Below are 22,835 nucleotides of genomic sequence, written 5' to 3'. Positions count from 1 at the left end.
GGGACTCACCACTAAAACAAACCCATCCATTGGGGTCTCCTGGTATTACGGTATCATTTCATTGTTGTTATTCAGTTGATAAAATCAGTTGGTATATATTGATTGATTAATGCTTCAGAAGGAGCTGAAGGATGATATTAGTTAATAAATGTATAGCCAATTAAGATTTTTGTCTCAGGTTGGATTTTGTGTGTCGGCTGAAAATCTCTGCTCCTAAACGGATTTTATGAACGTCAGACAGACTAACCAGAGGTTTTGGATTCATATTTCACCATTAAAGGGGATGGTGCCCCATAGATATCTCTGATATCTAAATTAATTAATAAATTGATAAATATTTCCATATTTACGAATTTATTGAAGAATCCAAAAAGTAAGTAAAAGCTTACAAATTATTCGTTGACCTAATAACCCCAACAGATGATGGATGGATGGATGGATGGATGGATGGGTGGAGAGATAAATGGATAGAGGATGATGGATGGGTGGATAGATAAATAGATGGATGGATGGATGGATGGATGGATGGATGATGGATGGATGGATGGATGGATGGATGGATGGACTGACTGATGGCGGATGGATGGATGGATGGATGGATGGATGGATGGATGGATGGATGATGGATGGATGGATGGATGGATGGATGGATGGACTGACTGATGGCGGATGGATGGATGGATGGATGGATGATAAATGGGCAGATGGATAGAGAGATGATGGATGGATGGATGGATGAATAGATGGATAGATGGATAGATAGATGGATGGACAGAGAGATGATGGATGGGTGGAGCTATAACTGGATGGAAGAAGATTCAAAGGTTGCTGTTAGGCAGATTTCCGTCCTGCTGAACATGAATTCTAAAAGAATCTATCATTTCCAACTGAAACATGAACATTTCTCATCCAGCAGACGGACATTCATTGGCTTAATGACTGATTCAAGTTCAGCTGAAAGGCTGAAACCAGCATGGATGTTTGTAGCATTGCTGACTGAAGACACCCCATCAGTTAGTCTGTCCTCTGAATTTAACAAAATACTTCAGTACCGTCACAGTATTCAGCAAAAAAGTTTTAAAAGCTGGGGAGGAAATAACAGTAAAAAGCAACAAATACACTGCTCACAAAAATTAAAGGAACACTTTAAAGAAACACATTAGATACATCAGATCTCAATATGAAGTTGGATATCCATACAAATAACGACATGACTATATCTTAGGAACAAAAGCATGCCAAGTCTTTTAATGGAAATAAAAGTTATCGGCCTACAGAGGGCTCAATTGTGTAGACACCCTAAAATCGGAGTGAATTGAAGATGTGGCAGGCTAGTCCACTATTTCAAAAACTTAATTTCTGCAACTCAAATTGCTTTTCAGTATCTTGTCCACCCCCCCCCCCCCCCCCCCCCCCCAGAAAACCAGGACCTACTGCATCAGCGTAGGTTCTGACAAAGGGTTCAAGGATTTCATCTCGATGCCTTATGGCAGTCAGAGCACCATAGAGGTCTGTGCGTCCCTCCCCAGACCTTCACTGACCCACCACCAAACCTGTCATGTTGAACGACGTTGCAGGCAGCATAACGTTCTCCTTGTTTTTCCAGACACTTTCACGTCTATCACAGGTGCTCAGGGTGAACCTGCTCTCGTCTGTAAAAAGTACAGGGCTCCAGTGGCGGACTTGCCAATTCTGGTGCTCTTGAGCAAATGCCAGTCGAGCTCTACGGTGCTGGGTAGTGAGCACAGGGCCCACTACAGGACGTCGGGCCCTCAGGCCATCTTCATGAAGTCTGTTCCTGATTGTTTGGGTAGAGACATTCACACCAGTGGCCCTCTGGAGGTCATTCTGTAGGGCACTAGCAGTGCTCAGCCTGTTCCGCCTTGCACAAAGGAGCAGGTATCGGTCCTGCTGAGGGGTTGTAGACCTTCTACGGCCCTGTCCAGCTCTCCGAGAATAACCGCTAGTCTCCTGAAATCTCCATTTTCTGGAGATTGTGCTGGGAGACACATTAAACCTTCTTGCTGCAGCACGTGTGGATGTGCCATCCTGGAGAAGTTGGACAACCTGTGCAACTTCTGTAGGGCTAAGGAATCGCCTCATACTGCCAGTAGAGAGCCAAAACCAGCACGAGTGGAAAACCAGCTGAAAAAGTTCAAGAGTGAGAAACTTGAAATGACCTCTACATGTTAAACCAGTCCTGTTTTGAGGTGTTTGTAATTATTGCCACTTTAGTGCACCTGTTGTTAAGTCCATGAACACCAATACAGCTGAAAGTGATTAACAATGCCCTCAGCTGCTTAATCAACCAGGAGATTATCAGACAGGTTTAATTGATTTCATGCCAGGCCCAATAAAAAAAGTGTTCCTTAAATTCTTGTGAGCAGTGTATTTTCTGATTCATTCTAATCCACAGTGGATTATTTTTAGCCCTCATCTGAGTTGCAGGTATGGGTCAGGAGGTTATGCTGCAAAGGGCACCATGACACCAAGAGTTGCGGCAAGTTAAACTGATCAGGAGTTGTCACGTTTAGTCATCAGCAGTTGGTTATAAAAACAAAAGGTAGCCGTGTTTTATTAAGATATAGATGTTAGCAAAGTGACAAATAAAACTGGATTGATCTAGTTTGATTATACTAAATCAGATTACCAGAAAATTCTTGTGTAAACCTCTAAAAATGTTCTAAAATCAAATATAAAAAAGAACAAAAAGACAAAAAGATAATCATAGCAACAAAGATCCTAGATGTTTATTTAGATCTAGCTTTTTTCCTGCCCCTGTGGGGCTGCCTAAATCCAATTTAAACTTATAAAACTGTCAGTTTGTTCAGAGAAAAGATGGAAATTTCGGGACAAAAGCTGCAGATCCAGCTTTTTCCCAGTGTGATCCCTTACACGCGCATTACATCAGACATGGAAACACAGAGAGGTTGTGTCAGAAACGACAGAAAATGTAGCTGAAACTAAATTAGGAGCAGATGTTGCAGCATTTCTAACATTAAAGAGCAAGTCACCCCAAATCTACCTTTTTTTGCTGATAAACTATATAAACAATTATCTAATCCTGCTGTAACGTGTGTAGTCAGTAATTTGGCACTTTAATCCTAGTTCAAATTTAAATACTCTGCCTAAAACTGTCAGTGTTGTGCCCTCTTCAGGTAACAACTCAGCATTACATTAGAATTTAAATCTGCCATCGCTGTTGGCTAAGTGGTACCTTATGATGTTAGCTAGTACCAAATGTCACAATGCCTGTGTGTGTGTGTGTGTGTGTGTGTGTGTGTGTGTGTGTGTGTGTGTGTGTGTGTGTGTGTGTGTGTGTGTGTGTGTGTGTGTGTGTGTGTGTGTGTGTGTGTGTGTGTGTGTGTGTGTGTGTGTGTGTGTGTGTGTGTGTGTGTGTGTGGCTGGCTCTGCGGCTCTGCCCTCTTGGCCTACCAGGCAACTCCTCCTTGTGGCGCATTTTTCAAACAGGAAATTGAAGTGGAGTAAGACTCTGGTAGGGGGTGACTTCCTCTTTAACAATCAATTAAATCTTCTATTTTTTAGTATTTATAGAAACAGTTTCCTAATGCTCCAACTATCTAGTCATGACCCAGAGGGATCAAAAGGTGAGGAAGATCTTGGTGTTAAAGGGTCCATGTACATGAAACCCGCGTCGTGTGTGTCTGAGGTCTGTCATTTATGCAAATGGATGCTTCCATACATCCTGTGTGTTAATACAGTCAGCCCTTGTTTTTGGCATTACAAACTGAAAATTGAAACGACCCCTTCAGCTGCAGCAAGCCTCCCTGTCCTCTTTTAGTTTTTCTCTCTCTCTCTCTGTGGTGCAGCTCGATGCACAGCAATGCTATGCGACACTGGCCAGCTTCATCTGAGCTAGGCGAGTCCACGTTGCACTAATTCTGAGCAAATGTTTCAGATGTAATGGGTCTGACTCTGAAGCCCCGGAGCGACGTTCTGATGGTGGTGGGAGTCTGCACAGATCCTCCACTCAACTCAATGCACTCGCTCACTCTTAATTCTCATCTCTCTTGTCTTTTTTTCCTCCTTCATTCATCTTCTTCCTTGAATAACCACTCCACCATGCTTATAATCCATAGCCATGCAGTTACGAATTTAGTACCTCTAAAGTGAGGATTTTGCTAAATTTAAGTCTCCACTCACTCACATATGAATTTTTTTTCTCTTCTGCCTTGGCCAGATTTAGTCAGGTATTATGGAGGAAAAAAAAGGTTAAAAAAAAGCCCCCAGGTGTCCATTCCTGTCATGTTTTCTTAGTTTTTATTTTTCATGCAACGTAACTACTGCGGGGCATGTTTCCAAATATAGATACAGAATAAAAATTTACTCCAAAAACGTTCCTCGCCTTGAAAGCGACAGACCGCTGACTGATCAAGAGTAGATTAGTGTTCAGTGGGATCTTTTATCGGTGTAAAATGATCAGATGCAGCACGTTGAAAGTGTTAAACTTTGTGGGACTCATTTAAAAAAGGCAGCTGTGTGCTTTAGCATGAGTTAAAGTATTCCGGCTCCACGATGCATGCTTTTCTTTTTTAGTCAAGATCTAAAATAAAAAAATGAAATAACATCTAAAACTTTATTTTCTGAAAGATATTCTGCAAAGATGGGCAAATTTCTGCCAGCGAGCTAAGAAATTAAGCTAACGCTGCTCTAATGTTGCATAATGCACCCTTGAAGGCAGCTGTCCTCTGGTCGCCCCCGTTTCCAGCATCTGGGGGATGATGAGGGACTTCCCCGAGCTCACCACAAAGACGGGGTAGCTCATGTTAACAGCTTCCTCTGTCTGCTGAGACTCCCCTTATTGTGATGGATAGTGAGGGGAAAAGGCAGAGTGATGGTCCTTGCTTCCTCATCACCTATCCAACAGCAGCGAGCCGCTCCACTGACAGAAAGGCAATTACGCCGTCTTTCCCACACGCTCTCGTGCACAAGCATACTTATTCTCACACTACATAAACACAGTCCTTTACACACCAGATGGGGTCCCTGATGTCTGCCGTTGTCTTTCCTTTCTCCTCACTTCTCCCTCTTTACACCAGCTGGGGAATTCCAGACTTCCTTGAAAGCTCAGCATCTCCGGACCATGAAGTGAGTTTCTGTGTGAAGCATCGAAGATGTTTGATTTTGATTCGTGAAGTGTTCCCGTTTGGGTTCTTTCAAAGCTGAGAATGCTAGTTCTCCCATAACTAGGTTTGTTTTACACAGATCATGTGACTGATGTTGTGTCAAACTGTAAGCTGCACACTTTGAAAAGGGTGGATGTATAAATCATTGACATGAACAGAAATCAGGTATCTGAATCCAACTTGGAAGTTCTGCATCCCCTGGTGGATGGCTCCAGTATAAGCTTTGATTTAGCCTTTTTTCTCACTGTTCTCTGAGAAACTGGTTTTTTACTTATTTTTTTTACTTATGATTGGTCACTCTGTTTCACATGTAGGTTAAACGTGAAAATAATCATCTACTCCTATTTCCATCATTGGCCTCTATTAAATAATAATTAAAAAATGTCTGTTAATCCAAATAATCATGTGAAGCTAATGTTCAATCAATCTGTGAAATCAGATATTATAATCCTATGATAGTGTTATAATAAGTAATATAACTTTAAATATTTACACTAGACTGATCACACATAATGCTGAAGTCACATGACACATTTCCTTTTTCTGATCCAATCAGAACCTTCCAGATCTGGCGCGAGGCATGGTTTTGTTGGTGCTTGTATAATCCCCTTTTGTGTCAAATTCTGATTCGACAGTAAATCAAAACAACCAAATTATAAAACTATGCCCCACGTCATCTTAGCTTCAGTTCCAAGCATTCTAGAGAAGTTATAGGAGTGGCCAATCCGTAACTTTCCTCTTAAAGCCGAAAGAACCTAACGACAAACTGAATTAAATCTGTTGCATATTCCACCTGCTGCAACGGTTCCTTCAGAATAAAAGCTGAACCATCACGACCCCTTCAGGGTCTCGCTAGATGCCAATAAACTGTCATGACCTAGGATTAACTCAAGACTGGAAGCGTCTGCAATCGCTGCATGTCTGCAGGTGTCAGTTCCAAGAGTATCCAAGCTGGATCCCAGACATTCCGGATCTAAACGGGGACTTCCGTTGGGGTACTTAGACCAACAGACACCATTTCGCTCCCACTCAGAACTAATAGTCTCTCCGAATTTGCTGGTTCTGAACATATTTCACACACAGTCTTACTCCACCTTAGTTACATCATACACATGGTGTTTAAAGTTTAGAAATAAATCTTCTTACAGTCGGCAATAGGAAATAGAACCTACTTGATGTCTAGTAAGTTAGATCAAAAATGTTTCGTTTGGAGTCAAATGTTTATTTTACAAAATAAATATTTAGCTTCAATGTAAATATTTAGGTAAACATAAAAGATTTATTTCCAAAATTAAATATTTATTTTGTTAACTATTTAGTTCCAAATTCAGTACTCAGTTCCAAAATGAATTTTTCAAACCCAACTAAATATTTATGTTGGAGCTAAATATCTGGTTTGCAAATTAAATATTTAGCTCCAAAATAAATGTTGAGGTCACACTTAAAGCTTCAATGGCAAATTTGGAAAACAAATTAGCATAAAAATTTGTTTTCATGCCTCTTAACGTTCTAACACAGAATAGCTAGAAATACATTTTGGAAATAAAATTATAAAGTAAAAACAATAAGTATTTATTTCACATTTGTCTACAAACCTCCACCAATAACATTGTTGAAACCAAAGTCAACCATTACACCATCTGGTTGTTAGACTCACCAAATTGCCACACTTCCTTGCATCCTCCGTTCATCATGCACTCAAGTAGCAGAACACCACTGGTGTGAGAGGTTCTCTGCTCAATAATATTTGAAAAGGAGAAACAGCTGGCTGCTTCTACTTCCACTTTAGGACAAACTTCCAGAGTCCCAAAATGAAAAACACCATTTAAAGTCTCGGACAACAAAAGACATTTAAACCTAGAAAATGGCGACAGGTGTTTATCGCTCTCTTGTTTCCTCTGGCAATGTGGGTTTCTGGTTCAGACACAAGCATCTCAGGGAAGATACCCGATGGGAGGGTTAAGTGTTCCGTGACATGTTTGCGTTCAAAATCTAGCTTGTTTGCAGATTTGCTATTGCAGCTTAAAATATTTATTTCCTAAAATGATTTTTTTTTTCAAACTAATTGTTTAGCTCCAAAATAAATGTTTAGTTTGTACAATAAATCTTTAGGTTTGTCCTAAATATTTAGTTTTCAAATTACATAATTAGTTTGTAAAATAATTTAACTCAAGATAAATGTTTGGCTTGCTAACAAAGTATTTATTTTCTCTCGCCAAAAATCTTAAACCCCCTGACCCGGGAGCCACAAACACTCAGGCAAACCAAGGCACCGCACTCCACACCAGGGGTGGCAGGGGGAGGGGAGACGAAGATCTATATCATCAAAAGAAGTCCCAGGAGAAAGGAGGAGTCAAAGGCCCCACCTGACGTATACAGTCATACACAAACACAGTCACACACTCCCTCCCTCATGCTCACACACACACATACAACCAAAGACTTACAAAAATGCACGCCGGACACCCACTCATGCTCCCCATACACACCCTATTCACTCTGGTCCCGGTACTGCTGCACATGGGGCACAACCATTACCGGTTACCAGAGTTTGACCCTTTCTGCTGGGGTGCTGATGAGCAGGCTCCCCCGCCCAACGCTGAGCACAGCAACCCACCACCCCAGACCCCAACCAGATGGCCAGATCTCCCTCCTAGCCTCCAGCCCCAGGAAACCAAGCAGTTTTCAAATTACATAATTAGTTTGTAAAATAATTTAACTCAAGATAAATATTTAGCTTGCTAACAAAGTATTTTGTTTGGTGCTTCAACATTTAGAAATGTCTGACATGGTGAAAGAATGACTTTAAAAAAACAAACTCCCATATCTTCTCTTTTGAAAGGCTAAATAACCCCAAATATTTCTGTTAAATTCTGACAGTTTGACTCCCGATATAGATGTTGGTCTTTTATTTTTCATTAAACATTTAATCTAAAAGGATTTCTGACAGTCTGACTGAATTCTTCACCAAGAGGTGGAAAAAATAATTGCATTGTTGTCTGTTTACTGAATGCTGGCTGAGGATTCAGCAACAAGAATTAACATATTAAGATGCAATTACGCAGACAACATCTGAGTGTAGTAACCAAACAGGAAGTGAAGCATTACCACAAAGAAATCAACAATTATTCATGTCATCTAACCTCTTTAAATTTCTGTTTCTATTTTACACTATTATACTTTAAAAAAAACCAAAGATAAAGAACAATAATCCAGTCAAGCTATTTAGTTTATCATCCAGTTTTTTCTTATTTGAGTGCAAAAGTATTGCGAACCTCTAATAAAAATAATGAAACTAAAGGCCAAAGATTGATAAAAAACAATCAGCCATTACGCTTGGGTGTCCAAACTTTTAGAAACGAGGGTTAAAATAGTTGTTGACTGACCCTAAAAATGCAAGTTAGTTGAAATCTGGGCATAAAACAGGTATAAAGTGTTGGTCTTTGACTTTATTCTATAGAAAGGGATGCAAATGGCTCCCGGGCTGCAAGTTGGACGTCACATCCTTGAATCAAAGTTTTAGTTTTAACTTTAGAGAGAGACTCCAGACATGCGGTGAACCCTAAATGTCTCTTTTACGTTCTTGGAAAAGACATTTTGGTGATGAATCTTACACAAGAGGGGAGAAATCTAAAGTGAGCATCGTTTCTCCTGCAGAAATGGACCAGTCATAGTGGAGGAGCTGCATCTTTTCTTGCTGCTCTATAGGTTCCTGTGTGCTAATGAATTATACATTTTGATTGATTCCCAACAGATGCTGGAGGGTGGGCCTTTATTTTCCAAGAGAATAAACAAGGGAAATTATACACCAGGAAAACATTCAGCTAGTCTATAAATAGCATCTCGTCTGTTTTGCCCTGGGATGGATAGTTAGATTTTTACAGGTTAGTGATCTGAGAGTGCACCTCTGATGGGGGAGTTATGGGGACACTTGGGAAAATGGCCGTTATGTCGTGGTTAAAAGGAGAGAGATGCTTATTTTTACCTTTAAAAATGGCAACAGATGTGAAATCAAAAAAGGGGAGAAGCGCATGCACGCGCGCTGTCGGTGCGTTCTCAAATCCTTCTGCTAAAAAGCGCTCTCCATGAGAATTAATCAAGGATCCACACTACTACCGTGGCAGGCGGCCAGCCGAGTGATGCGTGTGTTTTAAACGGCCCCCGCATCCTGCTCATCTAGGAGTCCCGACGATCTCTCGGCTTTCCACTCATCGCGTCTGGCTAATTCCTGCCGTGTCCCAGCCACCCTCCTCCTCATCATCATCTTCCTCGTCCTCCCCTCCCTCTCCCCTGTAAGTTCGATGAGATCGGCTCTGGGCCCTGCCGTGAGTTCTCGGTGCGGGCGACAGCGCTGCTGAACATGGCGTCAGACGGGATGATTTTAACGAACCACGACCACCAAATCCGGGTCGGAGTCTTGACAGGTAAATGCGCGAGCGCCCGGTCGGTTCTGTCACATGTCGCTCATCTGTCCATGGAGTCATTTCCACAGCCGGCTGTGCGTCTGGATCATCATACATGTCTGCTGGGTGCTTATTGCTTAGCGGTGTCGGTCTCCGGGTTTTTATTTATTTATCTGCAGCCTCAATTGGAGCAAACCGATCTGGATTCTTCTTTTCCCGGTTTTCCATCCCCATCCCAATGCCTTGGTTTCAATGTAACGCGTTTTGCACGGTTTTGTCAGCTGCTGTAAATTTCTCTTCACCCCCCCCCCCCCCCCCCCCCGAAGAAGAGCTCAGTTTATGAGTATTGAATAATTCATGTGCATATCTGCTTGTCAGAGCTGAAAATTACAGCTGAGCGCACGTTTGTGTCGCTGCTAAAGATGATCGGGCTTTAAATTGCGTTATTGACACCCAGCTGACCACAGCGATTTTTGAAGTGTTGCTCACGACAGCTGCTTAAGGTGGATGAGGAGCGCATCCTTGGCCCTTTTTTTCAGTAGCTTGTCTGATGCGGGTTTGTGGTTGTGTGTGTGTGTGTGGGGGGGGGGGGCTGCGAAGATGCTTAACTTGTCAGTGACAGCACTAAATGAGAAGTTGCCTTGACAAATGATAATAACCCCTCTGGTTGGCGTTGGTGAGACTGCACGCGGTAAATCCTTCTGACATCCTTTTGCACGATGACGGCGCGTCTCGCGCTCATTGGAAACGATGTGCGTTTGGATGTGCGGCAAATTAAGCGGATCCCCCTTATTGTGTGTGTGTGTGTGTGTGTGTGTGTGTGTGTGTGTGTGTGTGTGTGTGTGTGTGTGTGTGTGTGTGTGTGTGTGTGTGTGTGTGTGTGTGTGTGTGTTGCGCTGAGCCTATTGCTTTGTCATGGTTTGTGAGCATCTGTCGCTGCGGTCCTGATCGGAAACCAAATCAAACATATGTTTGGGTGGAAATATCATGGGGGGGATTCATTATAAATGCTGTCCAGAGACCCCCCCCCCCCCCTCCCCGTTTGTCCATGTGTATGTGAGGCTGGGCCGATCAATATTTCATCTCTCTCTCTCTCTGTCTCTCTCTCTCTCTCTCTCTCTCTCTCTCTCTCTCTCTCTCTCTCTCTCTCTCTCTCTCTGTCTCTCTCTCTCTCTCTCTGTCTCTCTCTGTCTCATATCGCGCGGTTTTCCTCCGGATTTTCATACCAAGGAGGCGGTGGCGGTGTGTGTAGCGATGGAGGAATGACTACCCTCCTCTGAAATCTGCCAGGGAAACCCCCACCACCAACAACAGCACCACAATCGCTCGTTTCCTTCTCCATCCCTCCTCCTCCCCTTGTTGAAGTGAGGGAGAGCGCTGTCCGTGGTGCTGAAATCTAGCGTCACTCACAAATCAGTGCGGTACTGATTGTAAAGGGAGAATACACCCATCTCAGCTCGCCTTTCTCCGTTTACAGCTTAATTATGTTCCAACAGAGAGGGCTGTGATGTTTTTGTTTGCATATAAACTGCCAACAACGAATCTGTAGTCGTAGTAAGTTTTTTTATGTGAATTCTGTGCAGAATTACTCTTTAATGCATGCACGATTACCAGAATTGTCAGCTATAACTGAATAAGCTTCTTCCCTGTTTTATAATTGTACATTTATGAAGTACAGTGTTTATAAAACTAATAAAAAATAAAACATTTTCCCTTTTTTGAGGCAAGTTGCAGAATGTTTTGGCCCATTACAGCAAATTAATAATTGTGTCATCAAAGTATGATACAAAAGTATTTTTTTACTGTGTGCTGTGTAGCTGCGTAGCTGTGAAGCTATCAGATTTGATGTCTGAATGCTGAAGACAAGCCTTAGTTTTCTCTCACAGGTGGGGCGTTATAGCTTCTGCGATATAATGCCACGCCTGATAACAAAACTTTATTAGAAATATTTTCAGTGGTTTTAAATTGCAAAAAACATGAAGAGAAAATAAGAGGTGTGTGTGCGTGTACGTGTGTGTGTGTGTCTGTGTGTGTGTGTGTGTGTGTGTGTGTGTGTGTGTGTGTGTGTGTGTGTGTGTGTGTGTGTGTGTGTGTGTGTGTGTGTGTGTGTGTGTGTGTGTGTGTGCGTGTGGTGGGGGGTTAAAAAAACAACTGATAAATTAACAAGAATGTACTTCTAGACCTGCAGACAGAGAGAGAAAATGGCATATATAACAGTAGCCTGTTTTACTGAAAAGTATATGGTAATAATTCATAGTGCAATAAGTGCCAACCACTGCCTTAGGACATGTGTTTAAAATGCCCAGGTCCATACTTGTAACAGCACCATGTAAGCACCTGTGTGCGTACATGCTTTTGCGTAAGGTAGAGTGTCCAAAAGTGAGTGAGGGATCACAGACCTGCCCCCAAGGATGTGCAGAAGCTGGAGGGGTTCTATGCCTCAAAGATCTAGAGGTCTCCCCGGAGCATGGAGACCCCGGGGAGACCACTACCGGAGAAGCCCCAACCCCCTTTCCAAGAGGTTTAGCAGATTACCCCAAGGGGCGCAACTATCAGCCACGCCACAGCCCCAGGAAATAATGGAAGGGCCTGAGTCCCACCTGCAGCTGCCCACCTGCAGCCGCCCACCTCTGAGCAGGCCAGGCTTGGAACCCAGCCACCCGGAACCCAAAGGCGTACAACCCCAGTGAGGACCCGACAAAGCCCATGGATCATGACCCCTCTAGGCAGCCACCAGGTGCGACCTGAGAGATGCCACAAATGTCCAGCCTCCAACTCGGGAGCTGCGAATATGCAGGCTGACCGAGGCACCATCCACAGTCAAAAATATTTTGGTAGGGGGAGGGTAGGTGAAGATACTGTAGCACCACAAGATGTCTCAGGAATAAAGGTGTGTGTGTGTGTGTGTGTGGGGGGGGGGGGGGTCCAGGACCCCACCTGACAGATACAGTCAGTCACACACAAACAGTCACAAATTCCTTCCTTCATGCTCTCGCATGAACACACAGAGGGCACAATTGTTTCTGGACCCCAGAGCTAACCCTGTTCTACTGGGGCAATGATGAGCAGGCATCCTGGCCCAATGCAGAGCAAAGTGACTCACCACCCAATACCCAACCAAACGGCCACCTCCCACTCCTAGCCTCCAGCCATGGGCAGCCAACAGAGAACAGAGGTGTGATGAGACCCATAGTCTCTCGCCGGCTGCTCCAATGTGGTGTTTATGCATGCTAAAGTGCATTCTGTGGTTGGGAGGGGGGACAGTACAGGCATCGTCTGGCCTACACCAGCTAGCGCCAGCACACAACCCCAATCCCCCTCACAACCCTCAGTGTCCAGGTGTAGATTGAAATTAGAAGTGGACACCGGCACTTGAGGTGAGGCTGAAAGATCCCCCCGCCAGGTGCCATTGAGTGTGTTCACCTCCAAGGCCCTAAGTGTGCATTTTGCTTGGAATGTCGTTGGTGGGGGGTGTTTAATGTGCAAATTAAAATTGGGGTGCAGGTGGCCACTGGACTGCGGAAATTTGAACCATACCCGCACCCCCCTGACTTACTCACACCTCAATGCTCTTTGTGCACATTTGTGTGGTCATGTGAAGGAACAGGAGGAGGAAAATTTCTGAGGATGGGGAGGAATGGCTGGGTCCCTAGACCCTCCAGGGATCCAGCTCCCCCACTGTCCCCAATAGGCACCCCCCATTCCCATAATCCACCCGGGGCATGGAGACCCCTGCCCATCTAGCAAGGACCCAAAGCAGCAGTATCGCAGAACCCCATGGAGCCAGGGGCCACCGAATCAGCCCCGCCCCAGCAGAATATTTTTACCCACTCCTGCATTTGGTCAACTTCCAGACTACGTAAGATATAAAACACCCAGGTAAAGTAGTTTGGTTCTCCCCCTCTCGGACATCCCCCTCCCCCGTGATGAAATGGAAGTGTTTCTGCTAGTCCAGGAGGAACCAGGATCCACCCGAGGCCCCCGAGCCAGGCCAAGACACTGCTGAATCCTCCTGCCTTCTGCCGGCAGCATACAAGCCAGGACCCAATAATCCAAACCCAGTAAGTCTCAAGTGTAGTATAATCCCACTAAAGTTTAGTCATTCAGAACCATGTAAACCAGATTTGTTTCAATCAGGACACCATCCATGTTTCCTAGCCAAAAAAAAAAACATGAGGGGGAAGTTGGAATATCACATTTCAGACACTTTGACATGTCTTCACACACTCTGCATCAGCATCCCTGAACAGGTGGACAGGACCACAGTGCGTGGATATAATTGTCTGGAGTATTGTCTGTACAGTGTGCACAGATGTCAGAACTGTGTAGTGTACTCTGTGCTGAATTTTGTATTGGGTTAATTGTAAATTGGAGTTCCTGGTCATTTTAAAAGTTTTTAAACAAGTCTGAGACCAGAAATTTGAGTTAAAGCAGGCTGATAGATCCACCTTCTACTTTTCTATAGGAATTGCTATTGAGTAAGTCTATTTTGACAGTGTCTTATTTACTTCAGACAGTAATTTGGGGTGGTTGAGATTCAAGAAGTCTAGTACTCTCGATGGTGTTTGTAATTGTTCTTTTTTAAGCTTAAATTTTTGTTTAACTACAGATTTAATCTGGTGATATTCTAAAAATCTTTTCTTATCCGTCCCATATTGGGAGACTATTCTGTTGAATGGGATGTAATCCAATCCTTCAAATGTTCCAGGTATAGGATTCCTTTATACTTCCAGTCTGGAAAGTTCATCATTATCATATATCAAATAAATGTATATATATATATATATATATATATATATATATATATATATATATATATATATATATATATATAATATTCTCATAATATGAAAACTTGAATTTAAAGCCTTTAATCAATACTGAGAGTAATTTTACTATTTCAGCCTAGACTTTACATACAGTATGTGGCACTGATTGTAAAATTCGTTATATATGATGATTTAGTTACCATTGACATCTTATCTCTTATTTATCTAGGCCTATATGCCTTCCTATCCACTTTTCATAATATATCTTTTATTATTTCTGTCTTTACTTAACTTAGATTTTGTAACTGACCAGGACACTTTCTGAAAAACGAGTTCCTAATTGTCTGGAAATGTCACATTTTCTTGCCAAAATGCTTTAACCCTCCCACTGTCCTAAAGGGTGTGACCCCGTGAGGAAAGTTGACCATTGAGCAGGGTTGATGGTTTATCCCTTGGGTCCACCTGGCAGGGCTGAAGAGAGAGCACCACCTCGCCCCTGCCACGTGGACCTCAAGGGATAAACCATCAATCCTGCTCAATGGTCAACTTTCCTCGCCGGGTCACCCATAAAGACAGTGGTAGGGTTAAAAAGCATCTCAAACCTCAAACCTTGTTCCATAATACTTTAATTAAAGTGGTCACTTGGGCATTTTAAGTAATAGAAGATTAAGCTATTTAGGTTTTAAATAAACTACTTAAAAAAGGCCTTGCAGTGAAACTTGGTGCTCTGTTTATGTCGGCGTGTTTTTTTGGAGAGGAGGTATAAATGTCGATTTGAATCGTAATATGACGCAAACCTTCATTTCCATATTTAACTTCCTGCTTTATCTTACTTCATCATGTGGAAGTCGCTGTGTAGCCATGCCATCTTTAACCCTTACATTAATGCCTACACCACATCCGTAGAGGAAATTTTCATGTCATCAGTCACTTTAATCCTCAACTAAGTCCACGGCGTTGTGGAAGGCTGTCAGTTTGATCTGGATGTGCAGTGTTGACAACTCCTGCATGCATTTGCTGATGTTGAGATGTGCGCAGATGCAACTGACAGATTTATTTGTCCTACTGATAAATTTGTGTTTGTATTGAGTAGGAGGGTGAAGTGCGGAATGAAGTATGAGGACGTGGATGACGTTTTATTTGACCCTTAGCTTTATGGGATTATGGGATTACTTCTGGATGTGAGAAACATTCCTGTGATCATTTATCCAAACATTCCTGTTGATGGAATCAGAACTCGGAATCTTGTTGCCACACCTTAAACATCCGTAACGCCGCTAGTCTGCTGAGGGATGGGGCCTGTGTGAGCAGGATGGTAATGGAATCTTCAGCAGAGCTGTCTCCTTTTCTGTTTGGGTCAAAGGTCACTCATCCACTATTGAATTCAGTCTCCAGGACACCGTTGAAACTTTGGCTCACCTTTCTCCATCACTTATCCCTACTTCCAAAGAGACAAGTGACAGGACACGTTTGGGCTCTGGACACGGTGCAGGGGAAGGGAGTTTCTGCAAGTCTTAACTGTGTATATTTGGTTGGATGCTTGACAAGGATCTGGGGTTTATCCATCCTGAGAAGGAGGGAAATGTGAAATGGGATAATTAGGGTTGAACACGCCATCATTTGTCAGAGATGTCATAATAACAATGCAAGCTTTGTTAGGAGTACATGGAACCTCATGCTGTGCTCAACCTGTTGTGAAGAGTTTCTTTTTCTCTACCTGTGTGTAAACACTGGTGAGTTTGTGGAGTTTTATACACAAGTGTTCTTCAAGCTGTCTTTGTTTGTTTCAGATCAACTTAAATTGTCCCCAGATTTTGTGCAGATAAATCCATAAATGGAAAGAATTGTGGCTGGTGAGTGATTTTTTTAGGTCTGATACCAATCTATAAAGGCATACTATGCAACTTTTTAATAACTTTAAATCATTTTCTTTAACCAGTATGTGCTAAAATGACCCTTTACAGAGTCCCCACCACCCTCTGTGGCCAGAATATTGCAATTGCAACTTCAGAGTGGGGTGCCGCCCTCTATTGGACTAAAATGGAGCTGACATGACTGGTGCTGCAATCTGCTTCCAGCACTTTTCCTGCATGTTTTAGACCATGAACACAGCTGATTTGTTTATTTTAATAGTGAATTACTCCTATAGAAAATAATGAAGCCTGAGAAGACATTTCAGCTGTTAGATTAAGATGTTAAAAAGACGATCGCACAGCAAGGAAATAACTGACACAAGGGGATGCTAAAAGCAAACCAAAATGCAAGTATTCCTTTAAGAATAAAGTTAGCTAGAATTTATGTCAAGAATTGTTTTGTCCAACATGTAATTTTCTAAGAGTTGGAATTAGATGGTAAGTGGCCTGTATTTGATATAGCGCCTTCTAGAGTCCTGGAACCCCTCAAGGCGCTTTACAACACAATCAGTCATTCACCCATTCACACACAAATTCACACCCAGCTGGGGATGAGTCGCAGCTGCCCTGGGGCACACTCATAGGCAAGGCTGCCACGCACTGGCACCACCGTTAAGTGTCTTGCCCAAGGACACAATGACAGCCAAACTGAGGGAGGCTCGAACCTGCAACCTTCTGATTATGGGGCGAGCACCTAACTCCTGTGCCACCATCATCCCAAAATTAGTTTTGGAGCAAGAGTTCAGATCCTGGACAAGCCCCCAATTTATGCTCTACCCAGTGATGGAATGTTACAAAGTACAAGTATTTTGCTACTGTACTTAAATAAAAATTTTCTGTAACTTTATTTTCAGTCACTCTCTTTAGGCCTTTTTAAACTTTTATCCATCCATCCATTCTCTTCCGCTTATCCAGAGTTGGGTTGCAAGGGCTACAGTCTAAATCAAGAAGCCCAGACTTCCCTCTCCCCAGCAACTTGGGCCAGCTCCTCCGGGGGAACCCCAAGGCGTTCCCTACCCAGGCAAGATACATAATCCCTCCATCATGTCCTGGGTCTCCCTTTAGGTCTCCACCCAGTTGGATGTGCCCAGAAAACCTCACCAGGAAGGCGTCCAGGAGACATCCTAATCAGATGCCTGGTCCAACTCAACTGGCTCTTTTTGACGTGGAGGAGCAGCAGGTTTACTCCGAGCCCTTCCCGGATGACCGAGCTTCTCACCCTATCTCTAAGGGAAAGCCTTGACACCCTGCAGAGAAAACCATTTTGGTCACTTGTATCCGTTCACCACCCAAAGCTCGTGACTGTAGTTGAGGGTAGGAATGTAGATCGACCGGTAAATCGAGAGCTGACATGCCTGGTGCTGCCACTTTTACTCAATTAAATTCTGAAGCAATTATCTGTACTTTCTGTTCCCTTACATTTTCTACAAAAATTTGTAGTAAAAGGACTTTAATTTGCATTGTTGGTGCTCACTCCTCACCCCTGCCACATGGACCTCAAGGGATAAACCATCAACCCTGCTCAATGATCAACTTTCCTCGCGGGGTCACCCATTAGGACAGTGGGAGGGTTAAGAGTACTTTTTTGGCTTTTAACAAAAACAACTATCTGTGTCAAATTACCCCCCTAACCTGTACAACCACCAGCCAACGGCTCTGGTGGTGAGCCCTCTCAAGCCTCTGACACTCACAGGTGCTTGCCAGCAAACACAATCAGTGAAGCGCAGACTGTTAACGCCCCACCTGTCCGGGGAGCAGAGGGACATGTTGCCACCTCTTCCTTGTCCATCTTGGGCAGTTAATGCATCAGGACTGGTCAATCTGATTTTGTTGTATAAATGAGGCTGAATTGTGGTAAATGCTTTGCATAAATAACTTGGAATGTGTACTCCACATGGAGGTATTTAGGTATTACCTTCCACTATCTGCACACAACTCCAGTTTTATTTTTGTGCATTTAAACTCATCTCTGGCTGTAAAGATGCTGCTTATCGAATCCCCCTGACCCCAAACACAGATGCAGCATGCGTACCACCCATGATCACACTCAGAGGAAGACAGAGATAGGCTTGCAGAAGGCATTCATCAGCTTCTAATCTGTATAAAGTCAGTGTGCATGTGTAAGACCATGCAGACGCCACAGATGCTCTTGAATTTGTGGTTGATTTTCTGCCCATAAAAAGCCCCATTGACGCTGGCTGCTGAGACTGTGTGGATTCACTTTCGCCTTTCCTCAAAGAGACTTGGATATGCACTCAGGAAATCTCCATATTCTGCGACAGACATCACACATCTTTTCCCGTTCTCTCTCTCTCCCTGCATTTATCCCTTCCTATCCCTCTGTTTTTCTCACTTCCATATTTTTGTGCTTTTTGAAATGTTCCCCTTGGTTGTAACAACTGAGAGAGACCCAGAGACGTGTGGGCGGATTTACAATCTTACATGCATTACAGAGACATGAACCGATGGCAGGCATCAACCAAAACAGCACGCTCCCTCTAATATTCCATGTGTTTATGATAAGTGTAATCTGAGTTGATCAGGGAGATGATGGGATTTTTTTATTCCAAAAGAGCAAACAGAAACAAGGGAAATGGATCACTGTGAAATAACGTAAAAAGAGCAACAAACGAAATAGATTTGAAATCATTTTAATTTTTAAATGTTTGGTTCAGAAGACATAGACTCTTTAAAATATCTTTTTGTATATGTTTTTGTTTATGTATTTAGCAGACGCTTTTGTCCAAAGCGACTTACAAGTGATAATCGGCATGTTGCCATTGAGGCTAACAAAAAAAATAACAACAACAACAACTTGACATCAATCATGGAGAGGAGGGACCAAGGAGTGGACAGTAGAGAGGGGGGACGGGTGCAGGGAGGGTGCTAGTTAAGAAGATGCTCTCTTAAGAGCAGGGTCTTCAGGAGTTTCTTGAAAATTGAAAAGGAAGCCCCTGTTCTTGTAGTGCTTGGTTGGTCATTCCACATTTGTGGAACGATGCATGAGAAAAGTCTGGATTGTCCTGAGCGTGGTGTAGGCACTGCTAGCCAACAATCCTGTGATGACCACAGTGGCCGGGCCGAGACGTAAGCCTTTGCAAGAGGATTCAGGTAGATGGGAGTCGTACCATTTCGGACTTTGTATGCTAGTGTTAGCAAATTGAATTTGATGCGTGCTGCTAGCGGTAGCCAGTGGAGCTCAATGAACGGAGGGGTGACGTGTGCTCTTTTTGGCTGATTGAAGACCACACGCGCCGCTGCGTTCTGGACCATTTGAAGAGGTCTCACAGTACAGCCTGGAAGACCAGTTAGAAGGGCATTGCAGTAATTGAGGCGGGAGATGACAATAGATTGCACCAGGAGCTGGGTGGCATGTTGTGTTAGGTATGGTCTGATCTTTTGTATGTTATACAGTGCAAAGCGGCATGAACGAGCAACAGAGGCAACATGATCTTTAAAGGTCAGGTGTTCATCAATCACAACACCCAGATTTCGAACTGCCTTTGAAGGAGCCAGAGATAGGAAGTCATTTTGGATTGAGATATTGTGCTGTATGGATGGTTTTACTGGGATGACAAGTAGTTCAGTTTTAGAGAGGTTGAGTTGGAGATGGTGGGATTTCATCCATTTTGATATGTCAGAGACACTGTTTGATATTCGTGCAGAGACAGTGTGGTCGTCCTGTGGAAATGACAGATAGAGCTGGGTGTCGTCTGCATTGCAGTGGTAGGAGAAGCCATGTGATTGAATGATCTCACCCAGTAAGGTGGTGTATATGTCAAAGAGAAGAGGTCCTAGTACAGAGCCCTGGGGGACTCCTGTGGCAAGATGGTGCACAGTAGAGGATTGTCCAAGCCAAGATACTCTGAATGATCATCCTGTGAGGTACGATTCAAACCAGGCGTGTGCTTTCTCTGTGATGCCCGTGCTAGAGAGTGTGGACAAAAGGAAGCCATGGTTGACAGTGTCAAATGCAGCCGATAAGTGGAGCAGGATAAGCTCTGAGGATTTGGCAGTTGCACTAGCTTCTTTAAAGGATTCCGTCACTGCTAACAGAGCACTTACAGTTTCTCTGTGTCTCATTGTCTTGTCGGTCCATTGTTTTGTATGTCAGCATTTTCTGGTGCTCTGTGTGAGCTTTGTGTCTCGTCCCAGTTTTGTGCTCTAGATGAACTTTTGTTCTTCGGACCTTGGATTTTTGGATTTTTGGCTCCCTGCCTTTGGATTTGTTTTTTTTTTTGTTTCATCCTACAAATAAAATGATTTATTCTTTACATCAACTCCTGACTCGAGTCATCCTGGGTTATCTGCATTTTTGGGTCCTAACCAACAATCACATTTGCATCTTCAGAGTATCCTGTCTGGTTGGTTGGACTTAAAAAAAAAGGAGCTGGCATACCTGGTGCTGCAGTCTGCTTCCTGTGGGTTTTAGATCATGAACAGCTGACTTTTTTGATTTTGGGATGAATCATTCCTGTAGAAACTAATGAAGGCTGAAGAGACATTTCAGCTGTTGGATTTAGGTGTTAAAAAGACGATCGCACAGCGAGGAGTTAAGTTTCACTGTTGCTTTGACCACAGATAATAACGGACACTGGGGGTGGCAAAAGCAAGCAAAAGTGCTTTTTAATTATGATCATTTGTTAAACTGTTAAGTGCAGAAACAAAATAGGTTCATCTCTTGAGTTTTGGAGGTTTTAATGTTGGAAAGCAGAAATTTTCAGGTACTGAACCAAGATTTTGTTTAAAAAAACTGAACTGTAAAGAAACTTTGTCAGACTTCAAGAAAAATGGATGAACTATAAATCAGGTCAACTTTTGAAGGTTATTAAAGCAATTCTGGCTGTTTGGAAGCAAAATATTTATAAAATGGTGGATAACTAAAGACTTCTGCAGTATTTTTAATCTGCATATCACTTAATATCTGGAGTTTTTCCTGAGCTCTAACGGCCATGAGCTGCTGAATGGTTCTTCTAAAGAACTCAAACAAGCAGAGAAACGATTTTATTATGACTTCCTGTTTGTCTAACATGGTGTGAGTAAATTCTATGTTAGAGCTCCAATCAGATTTTTAAAAGGTCCTTGTAGCATAAAATTCTTATAGTGAGTCATCTGTGTTTAAAGCACACTGAGGTGAGATGAGACCTATGTCAGAAAACTGATTATGTTTTAAATGGTTTAAATAGTGGATTTAAGGGCAAATGGGCATGATTCTAATGCTTGTGCTCGCCCTGTGATGGACTGGAAACCTGTCGGGGATTGACCCCGCCTCTTTGTCATCACCACCAGGTGCAGGCTTCTGCTTTTACGGTTAAATCATTAAAGACTTACAAAAATATCAGATTTCTTTGCACCTGTGCTTTAACTCCAATTATGCATTGCTGCAGAACCATCAAACAGCTCTGATTTGTGATCAAATTGAATTAGGAGTAAATATCATGTTACTGCTTTAGATTGTTGCCTCTTTATTGCATTTGGGATAAATCGGAATATTCTGACCTCAGTGATGCAGAAGCTTGTTTAGAAGCATCAGGAAGTATTCTTAAAATACATTTTTGGGGTCAAGTTTGTTAGAAAAACCAAACAAGTTTATTTTTATGTGGACATAGTGAATGCTTGAGGCTGCAGTTTGCAAGAATACCTGCAAAAAAGTGTAAATTAAACACCTGAAGCTACTTTAATATCAGATTCTTCAGATTTTCCAGACATTTGGAAGTTTTTGTGAAAATTATTTACTTTTTTACATATTTATTTCCTTTAAATGGGTTTTATTTTTTTGCCTCTCTTCACTTCACTTTTTCCTTTTTGCAGCCTAAAATGTGCTCGTTAGTTAAAAAAAAGACTATTTAAAGCAGCTCAAAGGTTGGACGTTTGTATCCTGGCCTGCCAGACTCCTCCTCTGTTTCATTCTGCACCGAGAAAGGGTCTGGGAAGTCTCCTATTCAAATAAAGCCATCCCTTGAGAATTCTAACCGAGCCAATCAGCGCTGAGTATCGTACGTCACACGACATGGCGACTGAACCGGAGTTCTCTGCGGCTCTTTCCTCTGTTCTAAATGACTTGAATGTCTTTAAAACCACAACAAGTAGAAGCTTTTCTTCTAAAAAAAATAGAAGATGTTTGCGCCGTTGCCACATGCCTTTTATTACTACAGCAAAAAAATAAATACTACAGCGTTGCATGGTACAGTCGATATTTCTGTTATTTTTCTGATTGGTCATTTTTGAGCTGCCTAGTCCTGCCCCTCAAGTGCCTCTCCATGTGAGTTTCCAAACTCTTTCTCTGTGCAGAATTAAACAGAGGACGAGTCTGGCAGGCCAGGCTAGGACATTTGTCCATCCAGGTGACCTCTCCAGAATGTTCCCTCGGATCTCTACTGGACATTATTAGTGAACGCTGTTCATCTGCTGCTACATATATTTACATTTAAACATGTATTTTCTATTTTATTTTCGTAGGGGTGGGAATTTAATGCATTAGTTACCTTTATTATGAGACCAAATGAATCAAATACGTACTGATTAAAGTAAAGTGTAGGTATGTCATATGTGCCTCACTAACATTTTTTTAATTAAATAGAGTTGCTTCAGAGCAAATTGCCT

General features: G+C 42.7%; 1 protein-coding gene across 14 annotated transcripts in view; it reads left to right on the top strand.

The window, feature by feature from the left end:
• Positions 1-9,415: 9,415 nt before the first annotated feature.
• gphnb (gephyrin b) overlaps positions 9,416-22,835 on the top strand; it is a 102,797-nt gene continuing 89,377 nt past the window's right edge. For 12 of the 14 annotated variants that reach the window (XM_015947497.3, XM_070543686.1, XM_054748056.2 and 9 more), the window contains exon 1: positions 9,416-9,571. In XM_015947497.3, coding sequence (XP_015802983.3) covers positions 9,508-9,571 — 64 coding nt within the window. In that variant the 5' untranslated portion in view covers positions 9,416-9,507. The remainder of the gene's footprint in view (positions 9,572-22,835) is intronic. The other 2 variants (XM_015947502.3, XM_015947498.3) reach the window with 1 other exon arrangement.

The sequence above is a fragment of the Nothobranchius furzeri genome, chromosome 2 (genome assembly GCF_043380555.1).
Source record: "Nothobranchius furzeri strain GRZ-AD chromosome 2, NfurGRZ-RIMD1, whole genome shotgun sequence".
Taxonomy (NCBI): Eukaryota; Metazoa; Chordata; class Actinopteri; order Cyprinodontiformes; family Nothobranchiidae; genus Nothobranchius; species Nothobranchius furzeri.
Note: the sequence above shows the minus strand (reverse complement) of the source record. Positions and strands in the feature narration are given on the sequence as shown.